The sequence below is a fragment of the Bos taurus genome, chromosome X (assembly GCF_002263795.3).
Source record: "Bos taurus isolate L1 Dominette 01449 registration number 42190680 breed Hereford chromosome X, ARS-UCD2.0, whole genome shotgun sequence".
Taxonomy (NCBI): domain Eukaryota; kingdom Metazoa; phylum Chordata; class Mammalia; order Artiodactyla; family Bovidae; genus Bos; species Bos taurus.
Genome location: NC_037357.1, coordinates 128,795,502 through 128,809,325, shown reverse-complemented (window position 1 = coordinate 128,809,325; position 13,824 = coordinate 128,795,502). Strand labels below are relative to the sequence as shown.

At 40.7% G+C, this 13,824-nt stretch overlaps 1 protein-coding gene across 2 annotated transcripts in view; it reads left to right on the top strand.

Annotated features, from left to right (window-relative positions):
- Positions 1 to 13,824, top strand: part of GLRA2 (glycine receptor alpha 2) — a 208,493-nt gene that overhangs the window by 170,314 nt on the left and 24,355 nt on the right. For both annotated transcript variants that reach the window (XM_005228450.5, NM_001192914.1), the window contains exon 8: positions 1,948 to 2,097. In XM_005228450.5, the coding sequence (XP_005228507.1) occupies positions 1,948 to 2,097 (150 nt within the window). The remainder of the gene's footprint in view (positions 1 to 1,947; positions 2,098 to 13,824) is intronic.

Below are 13,824 nucleotides of genomic sequence, written 5' to 3'. Positions count from 1 at the left end.
CTGCTCTGCTGTTCTCTGGAACTCTGCATTCAGTTGGGTATATCTTTGTTTCTCTCCTTTGCCTTTCACTTCTCTTCTTTTCTCAGCTATTTGTAAGGCCTCCTCAGGCAACCACTTTGCCTTTTTGCATTTCTTTTTCTTTGTGATGGTTTTGGTCACTGCCTGCTATACAATGTTATGAACCTCTGTCCATAGTTCTTCAGGCACTCTGTCTACCAGATCTAATCTCTTGAATCTATTCTTTATGTCCACTGTATAATCATAAGGGATTTGATTTAGGTCATACTTGAATGGCCTAGTGGCTTTCCCTACTTTCAAATTTAAACCTGAATTTGGCAATAAGGAGTTCATGATCTGAGCCACAGTCAGCTTCAGCTCTTGTTTTTGCTGACTGCATAGAGTTTCTCCATCTTCAGCTACAAAGAATACAATCAATCTGATTTCAGAATTGACCATCTGGTGATGTCCATGTGTATAGTGGTCCGTTGGGTTTTTGGAAAAGGGGTTTGCTATGACTGGGATGTTCTCTTGAGAAAACTCTGTAGGCCTTTGCCCTTCTTCATTTTGTATTGCAAGGCCAAATTTGCCTGTTACTCCAGGTATCTCTTGACTTCCTGCTTTTGCATTCCATTCTCCTATGATGAAAAGGATGTCTTTTTTGTTGTTGTTATTGTAGAAAGTCTTGTAGGTCTTCACAGAACTGTTCAACTTCAGCTTCTTCAGCATCAGTGGTTGAGGCATAGACTTGGATTACTGTGATGTTGAATGGTTTGCCTTGGAAACGAACCAACAGATGGAGCACAACCTTTAAAAATTGTGAATAACTGTATTGTACACCTGTAATCTATATTATTGTACACCTCAAAAAAAAAAAAGAAAAATATGTGCTTCCACATCAGTTAGGATCAATAGTTGAATGGAAATTATGAACTGGTTTTTAAAGGACCCAAGGCCCATATAGTTTATTTCTCATCTGAGTTTTAGAATTATCTTAATTAAAAGATGCTTACTCCTTGGAAGGAAAGTTATGACCAACCTAGATAGCATATTCAAAAGCAGAGATATTACTTTGCCAACAAAGGTCCGTCTAGTCAAGGCTATGGTTTTTCCAGTGGTCATGTATGGATGTGAGAGTTGGACTGTGAAGAAAGCCGAGCACTGAAGAATGGATGCTTTTGAACTGTGGTGTTGGAGAAGACTCTTGAGAGTCCCTTGGACTGCAAGGAGATACAACCAGTCCATTCTAAAGGAGATCAGTCCTGGGTGTTCATTGGAAGGAATGGTGCTGAAGCTGAAGCTCCAGTACTCTGGCCACAAAGTACTGAAGAGTTGACTCATTGGAAAAGACCCTGATGTTGGGAGGGATTTGGGGCAGGAGGAGAAGGGGACGACAGAGGCTGGATGGCATCACCGACTTGATGGACATGAGTTTGGGTAAACTCTGGGAGTTAGTGATGGACAGGGAGTCCTGGCGTGCTGCAGTTCATGGGGTTGCAAAGAGTCAGACATGACTGAGTGACTGAACTAAATGAACTAACTAACTAATGTGTTTTTAAATGTTAAGAAAAATATAAGGAAACGAGCAGTTTCAAGAGTAACCCTGACTCAGTTTTACCTCAAAGTTTTGTTTTTCTTCCTTTTTTTTTTTCATGAAGGCAATTCTTATAGTTATCTTTGGGGCTGGTCTCAGGGGCTACTTGAGCAGGTGGACTATACTGAGAAAGATAGAACAAGGTCCTGGGGCGGGGGGTGGAGAGGGGGCTGTAATGTTCACTGCTCTGCTCAGAATCTGCAAAGTGGGATGGAAAATGCTTAAGTATTTTCTTAAGGAAAGTCTAGAAAATAATCCTTGTTGAAGGGAACTGAGATTTGTCTGCTGCTCACACCATAAGGAACCTGGTTTCCCCAGCAGTTTTCATGGTGCTTCTCTCTCTCCCTTTCTGTCAGGTGTCCTACGTAAAAGCGATTGACATCTGGATGGCGGTGTGCCTTCTGTTTGTGTTTGCAGCCTTACTGGAATATGCAGCAGTGAACTTTGTCTCCAGGCAGCACAAGGAGTTTCTGAGGCTCCGGAGAAGACAGAAGAGGCAAAATAAGGTACTGTTGACTCTGAGTGCAGACAAAGTCAGGTAGAGTTCGAGGTGTTTAACCAGTCAATGTAATTTAGAAAATAGAACAACACATAGTGAGCAAGAAGCTGAAGTTAATTTTTGTCCTGATTCATCCTACTATACTGAATTACTGCTCAGGTTGGTCCTTTAAAATTGGGGCAGAGTTGTCACATTTAGCAAAAAAAAATTCATCAAGAGATGAATGGATAAAACAGATGTGGTATACATATACAATGGAATATTACTCAGCCATAAAAAGAATGGAATAATGCCATTTGGAGCAATATGGATGGACCTAGAGATTATCATACTAAGTGAAGTAAGTCAGAGAAAGACAAATATCATATGATACCATATGATATTCATATAGGTGGAATATACAAAATGATACAAATGAACTTATTTATAAAACAGAAATAGAGTCACAGACATAGAAAACAAACTTATGGTTACCAAAGGGCAAAGGGAGAGGGGGGATAAATTAGGAGATTGGGAATAACATGTACACACTACTCACTATGGAGAACAGTGTGGAGATTTCCTTAAAAACTAGGAATAAAACCACCATATGACCCAGCAATCCCACTACTGGGCATATACCCTAAAAGTGAAAGTGAAGTCGCTCTGTCGTGTCCAACTCTTTGCGACCCCACGAACTGTAGCTCACCAGGCTCCTCCATCTATGGGATTTTCCAGGCAAGAGTTCTGGAGTGGGTTGCCATTTCCTTCTCCGGAGGATCTTCCTGACCCAGGGATTGAACCTGGGTCTCCTGCATCATATACCCTGAGAAAACCATAATTCAAAAAGACACAGGTACCCCAATGTTCATTGCAGCACTATTTACAATAGCTAGGACATGGAAGCAACCTAGATGTCCATCAACAGATGAATGGATAAAGTTATGGTATATATATATAATGGAATATTACTCAGCCATAAAAAGGAACAAATTTGAGTCAGTTCTAGTGATGTGGATGAACCTAGAGCCTGTTATACAGAGTGAGAAAAACAAATATCATATATTAACACATTATATATGGAATCTAGAAAATTGTACTGATGAATCTATTTACAGGGCAGGAAGAGACACAGACATAGCGAACAGACTGGTGGGCACAATGGGGTAAGGGGAGGGTGGTGCAAATTGAGAGAGCAGCCCTGAAACATCTACATTAGCATATTTAGATTAGATAGCTAGTGAGAAGTGACTTTAAAACACAAGGAGCTCAAATTAGTACTCTGTGACAACCTAGAGGGGTAGGATCAGGTTGGGGGTGGGAGGGAGGCTCACTAGAGAGGGGACATACATATATTTATGACTGATTCACACAGTTGTATGGCAGAAACCAATACAACATTGTAAAGCAATTATCCTCCAATTAATAATTTAAAAAAAGGCCAAAAATCATATATATATACTACTATATAAAATAGGTAAATGACGAAGGACCTACTGTATAGCACAGGGAACTTTAATCAGTATCTTATAATAGCTGATAATGGAAAAGAATCTGAACAAGATTGCATATATATACACACATATATATGACTGAATCTCTTTGCTGCACACCTGAAACTAACACAACATTGTAAATTAACTATACTTCAATTAAAAAATATACAGGGCACACAAGCCTGAATTTCAGATAAATGATAAACAATATTTAGTATAAGTACATCCCAGATGTTGCATGGAACAGACTTATATTAATACATTATTCCTTGTCTATCTGAAATTAAAATCTAACTGAGAGCCTTGTGTTCTGCTACAGCCTAGCAACTATAGTTGGAGATATATATTCATCTGACAAAATTACTTTAAAACCTTGTTGTTTTGAACATTAGTAATTTGTGTGGCTTTGAGCACAAAACTACTTTGACTTTTTCATGAATTGCTTGGCTTTATGTAAATAAGGTCCCTAATCATGTTGATTTCAACCTGATAAATCCAATTAGACTGATTTCATTGTCTCAACTTAAATTTTAATGCAGAAACCCCAAATTTACATTACCTAGAAGTTTGAAGTTGGAAATACATGGCTCAAAATCTCCACTTCAGTGGTTCCCAAACTTGCCTGCACATTAGAATAGCCTGGAGATCTTTCAAAAATCCCAAACCTTGGTCATACCTCATACCCATTAATCTCAGTCTCGGAAGGGGGCACAGGAGTATCTCTGAAGCTCCTCAGGTAATTCCAAGTGCAGATGCATTTGGGAAGCAGTGGTCTGGTTTATAATTCAATTTCATTTAGCACTCCAGAAGCCTTGCACTTATTTTCAGCTTCAGATTCCAGAAGAGAAACATGCTCTTTGGTATGTAGAACATTAGTGCCTGTAACAATATCACTAGAGAACTGAAGTTAAAGTTTTACACACAGGAGATGAAAGATAGTTTTCAAAATCTCCTCCCCCTAAAAAATGATAAATTGAACCTGTTGGTAAAGCCATAATTACATACTACTCTGTCGGAGCAAAAACAAAAATGTTTCATTGTCAATTTTAATGCTTCCAAATACCTAGATGTAAAGCTGAACATTGTAAGGTATGCTATTTTTTAAATTTTTATTTATTAATTATTGGTTGCACTAGGTCTTCCTTGCTGCTGAAGGGCTTTCTCTAGATGCAGAGAGTGGGGGTTACTCTCTAGTTGCGGTACACGGGCTTTTCATTGCAGTAGCTTCTCTACTGGCAGAGCATGGGCTTAGGTGCCCTGTGGCATGTGGACTCTTCCTGGACCAGGGATCAAACCTATGTCCCATGCATTGGCAGGCATATTCTTAACCACTGGACCACCAAGGAAGTCCGAACATTGCAATTTAGATGTTGCTTACATTGACAAGCTTTTATGTGTAAAAACTGAGTCATTACAGCATGTGCCAAAATGTTTCCTTCGCATACTCTGGGCTGGTATCCTGTGTGCTGCCCCCTTTCCCTCTTTCCCTCATCCCAGCAAACAATACACACAGGTACACGCCCTTTGCTGCACATTGCTCAATATCAAGCCTCTCTCAATTTTCACCTCCCTGTTGGTGCTAACCATTTCTTGAACCTCTTCCACAGGTGTCTAGCACAAAGTGGCAGAAGTTTGAGGTCACATGTGCCACTCAGGAAATATTACTAGAATGTAAAGCTATTACAGTTACATTAATTGTATTCTCAGAATTCCCTGGTTTAGCTTAGTAATTACCCACTGACTGTATGCTCTCCCAGACCAGAAATAGAAAAGGAGTTTCATTTTGCTCTCTGATTCTGAATAACTGGGAATACTTTCATGGAATGCTGTGTGGAGGATTCTTAGGCTGTATCTGTATCTTATCATAAGATACCCGGAATGCTTGTTAAGAATAGAGAGAGTGTCACACCCCAAATCTTGTGAAACAGAGTCTGCAGGGAGGTCCCTGAGAATTACTACTTTTCACAAGTGTCCCAGTGAGTCCTACAATAAGGTTGTTTGGGGGAAACGTGGGCAGTATTAGAGCAGGTGGTAGAGAATGAGAAAGATAAAAGAGTAGGAAATGAGGTTGGAGGAATGGTAATTTCAACTTCATATAAGACTTTGTAGACCAGTATGAAAGAATAGATTTTATTCTGATTGGATTAGAATCACTGGCTAGATTCAACATAGCAAATATCAGGATGTTGAGTGGGTAGTTCATGAGAAGCAGCAGCAGATTAGTCAGGAGGCTATCACAGAAATATGGGGACATGTTGCTGGCATAGACTGTGGTACTGGTCATCGAAGTGGTCAGAGTCAAGATTCATTCATTCATTCCAAAAATATTTGATTCATATTGTATGCCAGGAGCTACGTACATCATTAGAATATATAATTGAACAGTACAGACAAATGCAATTCCATGATGAAACTTAGATTCTAGTGATTATTCTTTTGGGGTAAAACCAACAGGTCATGCTGATGCATTTGATGTGGGGAGGTGAGGAAAAGAGAGGAATATGTCTCAGATTCTTGGCTTCAGCAACTTGTTAGGTAGTGTTTAAGATGGGGACTACTGCAGACTTGGGGTAGAACTCAGGTCATTTTGATGCCATTAAATTTAGATGCCTGTAAGACATGCCAGTTGGAGAAGGAAATGGCAACCCATTCCAGTGTTCCTGCCTGGAGAATCCCAGGGGCGGGGAAGTCTGGTGGGCTGCCGTCTATGGGGTCGCACATAGTCGGACACGACTGAAGTGACTTAGCAGCAGCAGCAGCAGCAAGACATGCCAGTAGGGTTAGCAAGTAATTATATAGATAAACACACCTAAGGGAGAGAAGAAATCTGAAAAAGGATCTTTGAGAGTAACCAGCAAACAATGTTTTAAATCCACACAACTGGGTAAGATCACCTCCTAAGTGTAAATTCACAAAAAAGGTAACCATGTGAGGTGATGGATATGTTAATTAGTTTGATGGTGGTAATCATTTCACAGTGTACGCTTATAGCAAAACCTCACACTGTACATCTTAAATACACTCAACTGTTATTTGTCAATTATAAAGTTTGGGGGGTTAACTTAATTACAACATTGAGTACTGAAATCATTCCTCAAAGAAAAGAAAAAAAAAAAGCTCTGAGAATGGAACACTCCACCATTTAAAAATCCTGTCAGGAACAAAGGAAATGATGGCAGAGTTTAGACTTCACTTCCATTTGCCTTTGCTGTGCAGGACAGCCTAGAAGATAGCATGGAAGATAATGTGGAATAATGGGAGGGACCTTTTTTCAAAATGGAAGATAAAAGAACATGTTTAACAATAGGAATACTGTAGCAAAAAGGGAAAAATCAACACTGCAGTGAAAGAACACCAGAATTTCAAGGGGAAAAAAAAACCACCTTGAGAAGAAAGGGTGACAATTCAGAGCCAAGGGTCAGGGTTCGCCTTACATGGGGACAGATATTTCAGCCATTTCAATAATGACTTAAATTAGGGTTAGCTCATTCAGGAGGATACCAAAGCAGTTAAATCATTTGCCCATGCTCATGAGCCACGAAGTAGCACAGCAAGATCTGAAGTGTGAGACTGTCTCCAGAGACCATGTGCTTTACCACTGTACAGACAAGAGGGGAGAATGACAGTGGTGCTGACCCACTGGTAGTTTGATGATGGTACAATGTAGGGACTCCTAATCGCTCCTATCATTTTCAAGGATTATCAGGGAAGTTATAAGCTGAAAATGGGATGGAAAGAAGGGATACAGAAAGTTTAAGGAGGAAAGAGAGATGATATTAAACAGTAGTTTGGGAGAGTAAAAAACCAATGCTCTCAAGAGAGAGATGGGGTCAGGATGCTGAGGCAAATGTAGTGGGAGACTGCATCTGAGGTCTATGGTTATGAATTTAAAGTTTAAGCTGAAATTTAAAACTTTAATTAAAACAGCAAGCAGGTGTGTGTCCCTTTGTAGTCAAGGCTCTTACTACCATTGACAATTAAATTTGGGGGAAAAAAAAAAGGCATTTCCAATTATTTATCCCTTAGGAAATGACATCTTTCCAAGCCAGTGCTTTTCACATTTTTTGAGTCTAAACTATGTTAACAAAAAATGGTAACAAGAACTTGCAGTGATTGAGGGCTTACTATAAACCAGGCACTAATCTAGGTACTTTCCATACAGGAATTGATTTAATCCCCACAACTGTGAGTGCCGTGATCATACAGCCAGCTTACTACAGAAAGTCCTAGTTCTGCCTATTTTTCTGATGTCCTGTGTAATTTGGCATTTGTCCTGAATTATTAGTTCTAAAGTAAAACACCTATTAATAGTTGCATTAAAATAAACTGAGATGGGTTTGGTAGACCCTTACTCTGTATACATCTGCTTTCTGTCATGGTGTGATCTTCTGGGGTGGGGGCCTACAGGTGCAGTACACAAGTTCTCACTTCAACATGTGCTGAAATCTAAAAAAAAAAAAAAAAAAAAAAATCACCACCTGTGGCCTCTGCTCTGGAACCTTTCCAAAAGCAATGTCAGAGTTAACACTCTTTCCAGGATAACTGGAACAGAAGTTGCTGATAAAATGAAGTGCACTCAGACAAAAGAGGCTGGGGATAAATAAATCTTTCATTTGGTCTGTCAGTGGTGAGATACTGCTGTCCTGCTAACAAGCATTTGGGGCACCAGCCTTGGCCCACGACATGGCATGCAAAACCCATTAAGCCCCTAGGCAACTACTTGGTGGGGTCAGTGGAAAACACGGGAAAATCATAGGTTCAGTGAACATGAGACCATCATCATACAGGCTGAGCAGTCTTGCTGTGGGCATCTGAATGCTCATGATTGAATGGCTTTGTGATTTTCTGATCATTTAAATCTGTAATTGCCTTATTATTTGATAATTACTGCAAAATAAAAAAAAGCATCATCATTATAGAGCTGGATGGTCCGTGCCACTTTCCACTATCAAAACTGTCCTTGTTTGGATAAAATGTGGTCATCCTGTCAATAATGAAGGCAGTATTCTTATCTCCATCCTACAGATGACAAGAGGAAAGCACTGAGAGGTTAAGTAAAACAACCAAAGCCACACATGCAGGCAACTTGCTTCAGTGTCCCTGACCTCAGCCGCTGCTGTGCACAGTTCATGTTTTACACTTACATTCTGATCCAGTATCTCTCGCTCACTCACACACTTAAACATCTCTGCTGCTGCTGCTGTTAAGTCGCTTCAGTCATGTCCGACTCTGTTCAACCCCATAGACGGCAGCCCACCAGGCTCCCCCGTCCCTGGGATTCTCCAGGCAAGAACACTGGAGTGGGTTGCCATTTCCTTCTCCGATGCATGAAAGTGAAAAGTGAAAGTGAAGGCGCTCAGTCGTGCCCGACTCTTCGCGACCCCAAGGACTGCAGCCCACCAGGCTCCTCCATCCATGGGATTTTCCAGACAAGAGTACTGGAGTGGGGTGCCATTGCCTTCTCCAAACATCTCTAATGTACCCTAATATGTACCCTAATATTTTCTACTATGTTTTTTTAAGGCTGGTCCATCAGGGATGAGGTTGGAGTGAGGCAAGTGCAATTAGTCATATGAGTACAGGGTCAGATCTTGTTTTTATTTAAATCTGGTATTTTTTTTCACCACGGATTTTTGCATTAATAAGGAATTTTTCAAATATTGCATTAAAATAATGCTTTGAAGTACTGGGGTTTTGGCACCCCTTACATTTTGCACCCGAGACCTTACTCACCTTGCCCTAGTTTCAGCCCAGCTGGTGATGAACTATTAAATTTTCATAGACCCTACTAGGTTGTACCCTGAATATAAAACAAAAACAAGCCACCATTTTTAAATGTTCAATGTTTCCAATGAAAAGAGCATCTCTTTAGTTTCCCACTAGGAAACTGACCTCCCCAGCACAATGCAGTAGATTCTTTAGACAGTGTAAGAATATCCAAGAACAGATTACTTCCCAAAGTGACCCTGGCATAATGAGTTATTCAAGGAAGGTGTTTATGGAGGGAGCCCCTGAGACTACAATTACTTATGTGGGCAGAGTATGTGCAGCGCTTACTGAACAAGTTATGAAATGGGGTCACTTTCAAGGAGGGGCCAGGCAATTTGCAACCAGGTGCATTCGCTTTTCCTTTTCTACATCTCAAAAAGCAGCCAATTTTATCAAAGCTGGGTTTCTCAGTAACAATCAAGCCAAGATCTTCACTGACAGATCCTGCAAATCCCTATGATTGGGCCAACCTTGGTCTATTAGAAGTTGATGCCCAGGGTCTATGTAGTAAAATCCTATTTTTATGTTATAGCCTCAGCTCCAGTAAGTCTTCACACCATGTGGTAGTTTAACAACTGTCCCACAAGAACTTTAAAGCCTCACTTGCACCTCACTCACCCTGTATTTTTATATTTGGCCACACCACTCCTGACTTTGGCATTGTGCCTGATTTCAGAGGTTTCCAGTTACCCACAGAGCCCTGACTTCTTTATTTTCAGTAACTAAACAGAAATTGAAGCTCTTTGAGAACACGGTTATGGCTTCTAAGCCACTTAAGGCTGAGCTGCCTTTTAAAGGGAATGTTGCAAACACACTGTTTAGACTTCAGTCTCCCCAGAAGAAAATAAGAGGTCTCAACCTAATTGGACAACAGGGTGACAATGTGAGGCCCTGATCAAAATGTCTCACATGAAAGTAACTTGGGAAAGTACTCATTCTTTGCAGTTTTCTCTTTCCCTCCCTTTATTTATCAGTCCTTCAATTCAATTTCTCAAAAGATAACTTATTAATTTGAAATATGTATACATATAACTGAGTCACTTTGCTGGACACCTGAAACTAATACAATCTTTTAAGTCAACTATGCTTCAATTAAAAAAATAATTTCCTGACCCTATAGGGCTAAAAGGATGCCATTCTTTCAAGCATCCATATTACCTAATTTGTTCCTTTTATAAAGTGTCAGTTTCTGCCCATTTGTTGCATGTTTTACAGAAGAATATAAAATTGACATGTATTGTGGGTATTATTTAGGACACTGTACCTAGAAGTACCTGAGTCTTGCTCTCAACCAATCATCTTCCCATTGACCTATTAGAGGAGAATAAACCTACAAGCACAGTAACTATTTTACTATTATCCAGGCTTTAGCCTTGGAGAAGGCAATGGCACCCCACTCCAGTACTCTTGCCTGGAAAATCCCATGGACGGAGGAGCCTGGTGCGCTGCAGTCCATGGGGTCGCTAAGAGTCGGACACGACTGAGCGACTTCACTTTCGATTTCCACTTTCATGCATTGGAGAAGGAAATGGCAACCCACTCCACTGTTCTTGCCTGGAGAATCCCAGGGACGGGGGAGCCTGGTGGGCTGCTGTCTATGGGATCGCACAGAGTCGGACACGACTGACGTGACTTAGCAGCAGCAGGCTTTAGCCTCAAATCCCAGGGCCATGCCTCAGGAGGAGAACACCTTAGAAGAAGCCCTGTCCCTCCACTCAGTAGGTCCAGAAGCTCTGTGCTATTTCCACCCCAATGTTTCAGAGTCCTTAGATCTCCCATCCCAGTGGGACCCAAGCCCCACTGCTGAAGGCCATAAGACAAGGACCCAGAGCAGATGTTCATCCAGGAGTGGCTTTTTCACACCCATGGGGTCCTGGAATGTCCCCAGTCAGACCAATACTCCTCCTTAAGGACCAAAGTCTCCTTCCTCTCTTCCTGGGGACATCCCTTTAAACACTTAAACATGGTGAACTGGAAGGCCTTTTCAAAGTTTCTGGGCTAAACTGACCAAGTCCTTCCTATGATACAGCTTATAGCTCCTCAGCATACTGGCCACCCTTTCTGTAGTTTGATAGTGACATCTTGAAGTATGAGTCACAGAATGTGACAGCCCAGACATGATCAGGATGTAACAGAGAAAACCAGCAATATCCCCCTGTTTATCTGCACTTTTCATAGAACATTAAATTACAGTAGTGCTTTTCAGTAGTCATATTCCACATTTGACTCATTTTGATGTTGCTAATGTTTGTTCATTTCCCAAGTCTTTTTTCCTATTAATACAAATAGCTGTCAAGTTATCTGTTCTTAATTATGTGCTTGATTTTTTCCAAACCTAAACAAAGGACTTTATATTTATTGTTACAAATTTTTACCTCATTGAATTTGGCCCATTTTTTAGATGGCATTAATCTTCTTCATAGTGATTTAGTCATCTGGAAAATTAGCTACCACATCTAGCTCTTTAACACTGACAAATAGGTGCCAATGCCCTTCAAGCAAAGGCCACCAGGAACAAGCCAGTAGTTAAGTTAGGCTTACTGTTCTTTGCAGCAAGGAAGAACGTGTACTATAGACAGGACTCTAAACTGGGCGATTTGGGAAGAAAGTCTAAGGAAGCAGAGGTCTGCTCTAGACTGGATGCTGTCAGAAAGCAGGGGAAATTCTAGGATTAGGTATCTCAATAAATCTTATTTATCGGATGGCAGACTAGAATTAGAATAAAATTTTATTTGGTAAAGAAGAAGGAATCACTCATTTTAACTGAAAAATGTTGAGTGTTTTCTGAGTGTCATAGTGATCTTGTTCTCATCTGTGCTTAGTTAACATTATGAAGTGACCTTGTTTTGTTTCACTACTCTGATCATAGTCTCAGAGTAACCCTGAGGATGGTATTCTGCAAGATGATTTGAACCACCAACATACAAACAGACGCTCTGTAATTTACCAGTTATGTGACTTTGGCAGGTCACTTTTAAAAAGAGTCTCTGTGCCTCTGTTTTCTCATCTGTAAATAGAGTTAAAATGTATTTATCTTATATGACTGTGGTGAAAATGAGTTTCCATAGGTAAAGTTCCTACAACAGGCCCTGGCATGTGCTAAGTTCTATGTATAGTGAGTGCTTGTTTGAGTATCTGCTTTCTTCACCTCTAAGGTATGCGTATCCTTTATGAACAGGATCATAAAGGTTTTGCTCAATTTATGAGAGAACATATTCTATACAGTGGGCTTCCCACGTGACACAGTGGTAAAGAATCTGCCTGCTATTAGCAGGAGGCATGGGTTCGATCCCTGAGTCAGTAAGGTCCACTAGAGTAGGAAATGGCAACCCAATCCAGTATTCTTGCCTGGAAGATTCCATGGACAAAGGATACTGACAGGCTACAGTCCATGGAGTTGCAAAGAGTCAGACACAACTGAGCTACTGAGTGTGCACACACACACACATTCTACAGATTAAAATCAACTATCTTAGAATACAGCAATAGGCTGCCAACATGCCCCCTCCCCTATTTTTATTCCTCTTATCTTTCTTTCACAAAGGGAAGTTATATTGCACAGCAAGATGTCACCCATATACAGCTATTTTTATAATCATAGAGTTGAAATAATGAATTTGTGCTTTTATTCTACAGTGTCTACACAAGAGAAGCAGAAAGATTAAGGACAACCTGAATTCTTCCATTTTACCTCCCACTGCTAAGATGTAGTTTAGCCACAGTCAGTCTGCACAAGACCACTTTTCTCAAAGTCAGAGAGCCCATTAAGATGCTGCCAACTCCATCCTCAAGTCTGCTTGCTTGTAAGCCTCATAAGCATCCTATTCTAATAAATCACTTCTTATCTACAAAAAAAAAAAAAGACCCTGCCAATCCAATTAGAATGTAAATGGACTTTAAAAGAAGGCTGCTGAAATGCAGACGTCACTACCACTAAGCCTAACTGCCAAACAAATCTAAGCAAATGGGGAATTCATTGAACTATAATTAGAGTAGGGTCATCCTTTGAGAATCTTGCTTTTTAAGGTCTCTCACCTTTCTCTTAGTCGGACAACTATGCAACTGAACTGAATTGAACACCTTTCTCTGCCTCTCCAAAGGCTTGTTGTTGTTCAGTCACTCAGTCGTGACCATCTCTTTGCGACCCCATTGACTGCAGCACGCCAGTCTTCACCATCCTTCCCTATCTCCTGGAGTTTGCTCAAATTCATGTTCATTGAGTCGGTGATGCTATCCAACCATCTTATCCTCTGTTGCCCTCTTCTCCTCCTGCCCTCAATCTTTCCCAGCATCAGGGTCTTTTCAAGTGAGTCAGCTCTTCACTGTAGCCAAAGTGTTGGAGCTTCAGCTTTAGCATCAGTCCTTCCAATGAACATTCAGGGTTGATTTCCTTTAGGATGGACTGGTTGGATCTCCTTGCTGTCCAAAGGACTCTCAAGAGTTCTCCAGCACCACAGTTGGAAAGCATCATTTCTTCGGCACTCAGCCTT